The 2,590-nt window shown below is 54.2% G+C and overlaps 1 protein-coding gene across 1 annotated transcript; it reads right to left on the minus strand.

The window, feature by feature from the left end:
* Positions 1-437: 437 nt before the first annotated feature.
* Positions 438-2,361, minus strand: LOC113962342 (zinc finger CCCH domain-containing protein 13-like). Its single transcript, XM_027673107.1, has 2 exons — positions 2,220-2,361; positions 438-1,878 (listed from the first exon to the last, which is right to left on the minus strand). The coding sequence occupies exon 2, from the start codon at positions 1,870-1,872 to the stop codon at positions 604-606; it is 1,269 nt and encodes a 422-aa protein (XP_027528908.1). The 5' UTR covers positions 1,873-1,878; positions 2,220-2,361; the 3' UTR covers positions 438-603.
* Between the last annotated feature and the right edge of the window lie 229 nt (positions 2,362-2,590).

Raw genomic sequence — 2,590 nt, forward strand, 5'->3', positions numbered from 1 at the left:
ATTGGCATTATAGGCAGTGCCTTTGAGACAAAGTAATTGTAAATCAACTTCACTTTTCGCTGCCACCTTGTGAGAAAAGTGGTAAGTAACAGGTGAAGTTATCCTGAGGGATATTTGGAGTAAAGCATGAGAAAAGAAGTGATGTGGAAGGACAAGAGGATTTCTAATAAGGCTTTGGTGGTGTTGGTACCAGGGCGGGAAAGAGAAAACATGGTAACATCTGTGGTTGATCATACTGTGGAAATGCAATGTAGGGAGCCTAGGCATAACCATACAAAATGTTCAGTACCACATTTTATAGACAAATACAAAACAGGATGACAAATCCTGTATTCAGGTTTTATGCTTGTTATACTCCTCAGCTAAAAAGGCCTTGCAAGGGTCTCTTGAGATTTTCGGATGAATTTTGTGATGGAGAATAAATACTTATCCCCAAGTTTGAACACTGGATTTGACTTTATTTTTGCAATTTTTAGTAGGAGCTCTTTTTGTCTGAAGTGGTGTTGTTCCTGACACCAATAACAAACCATGCGGTAGTACCCTTCTTGGTCGGGTGTGCTACCAGGCCCTGTGCCCAGCAGGGCTGTGGCACGTCCAGGGGTATCAGTTCCTTGTTGGCTGTGGTTCAGTGATATAAACCTGATGGCCCTGCTGACGGTGCTCACTCCACCCCGAGGAGGTTGGGACGTCCCGTTCGAGTCTTAGAGCTCGTCCCTCGTCACGTTCCATCCTCCTTAGATTCTCCCGCAGTGTTTGGCGCCGAGTGCTGCGGGGCGTCCCCCGGGTTTGTCTCCTTGTTGCCCGCGGTTCGATGAAAGAAACCCGGCGCTCCCGCTGACGGCGCTGGCTCCTCCGTGAGGAGGGGGGGACAGCCCGTTCGATCCTTAGGAACCCTCTCTCATCGAGTTCCACCCTCCTTGGATTCTCCCGGAGTGTTTGATGCCGACTGTTGCGGGACCTCCCCCTGGGTCGGTTCCTTGTCACCTGTGGTTCTCTGTAAGAAAGCTGGCGCCTGTGCTGACGGTGCTCGTTCCTCCTAGAGGAGGCTTGGATGTGCCATTCATGCCTTAGAGCTCGTCCCTCATCGCGTTCCATCCTCCTTAGATTCTCCCTCAGTGTTTGGCGCACAGTGCTGCGGGACCTCTGGCGGAATCGGCTCCTTGTCACCTGTGGTTCCATGAAAGAAACCCGGGGTCCCTGCTGACGGCGCCTGCATCTCCTTGAGGCAGCTCGGATGTGCTGTTTGGTCCTTGGAGCTCGGCCGTTGCCACGAGCAGTGTTCTGAGCCCTGCTCTGCTGCCGTCTCCTCCTACTTGAGCGGTTGTAGCCCTGGGCCTGCTGAACCCTGCCGTGGCCGTCGTGGTGCCGCCTTTGGTACCTGCTTCGGTTCCTCTCTCGAACCCCACCATGCCTACTGCCACGGCGACCGCCCCGGGTACCGCCACGGCGACCGCCCCGGGTACCACCACGGCTTCTGCTAAAAGAGTTGTGGTGCTGGCGTCCTGAGGAACGATACCACTTCCTTTCCTCAGAGCTGAGTCCAGCTCTCCCTCCTTGAGCACGGCTGTCAGAGCTGCCGTACTGCCCAGTGGAATACATCCCGGAGTTAGTGTCTCCCACCGTGTGAAAGTTGTGTGGGAAAGACCACTGGCATATTGGGCACACTACTCTTCTGTGGAACCACTCCACTAGGCAGGAAAAACAGACAGGATGGCTACACCAGCTCGCGGAGGCTCGGTCATTAGTGGCGTCCAGGCAGATTGGGCACCTTAGGCTCTCCGAAGCACCCGGAGGTGTAGCCTGGGACATGTGGTTGGTGCTGGCAGCACAAGAAGAGGTGCTGCCTTCTGCCAAGTCCTCCTCCAAGTTCATCTCGCCCTGCAAACAACAAAGAGATAAGAGGCTGTTGCATCCACCTGTGCAAGGGACACAATCTGCAGCCAGCAGCAAAGCTGCCAAAGTTGAGTGCAAAGTTGCCTGCTCTGCCTCGGAGCTGTGTTTCGACTGCCACAAATGCCAGAGATCATCCTGGGGCAGATGAGTGACACTGGGGTGTCATGGCATGTTCCAGCTCTCAGGGCAGGATGGTGACTGACCTCTCTGACACGTGCAGGCAGGAGTCGGGAAGGTGGAAAAGGGCTTTCTGGCCTCTCAGCAATGGCAGCTGGAGCCTAGGTATATGGCAGGTTGGGACCAGTGGCCTGGGCCCTGCAGTGTACCTGTCCGGCAAATCCTCTCTGTGCCCTCAGAAGGCACCCAGCAGGATGGGTGTCCTTTGTCACCCCACGTGCAGATGTCTGTTTCTGATGGAGGAGGCCAGGCACTGTGGCCCTTCAGGGCTGCCCCACACCTCCAAAAGGTATGTTGTCAAGGGTGTCACAGTGACTCCCTGGTGACATCACAGGACTTCCAGGACCACACTTCAGCCTTGGGGAACAAGACCTTGCCAGAAAGCTCATCTCACGTGACTGCCCCGCTGTCGAGCAGGATCCCTTTGCTTTTTTTTTCATATAAATGTGGAGGTTTCACCAATCATACCCAGCCCTGTGTTCTCTTTTAGAAATAAACCATCTCAAGGCATTTGTTGCTT

This window comes from Neopelma chrysocephalum, unplaced genomic scaffold (genome assembly GCF_003984885.1).
Source record: "Neopelma chrysocephalum unplaced genomic scaffold, ASM398488v2 Primary Assembly neopelma1_146957, whole genome shotgun sequence".
Lineage (NCBI taxonomy): Eukaryota > Metazoa > Chordata > Aves > Passeriformes > Pipridae > Neopelma > Neopelma chrysocephalum.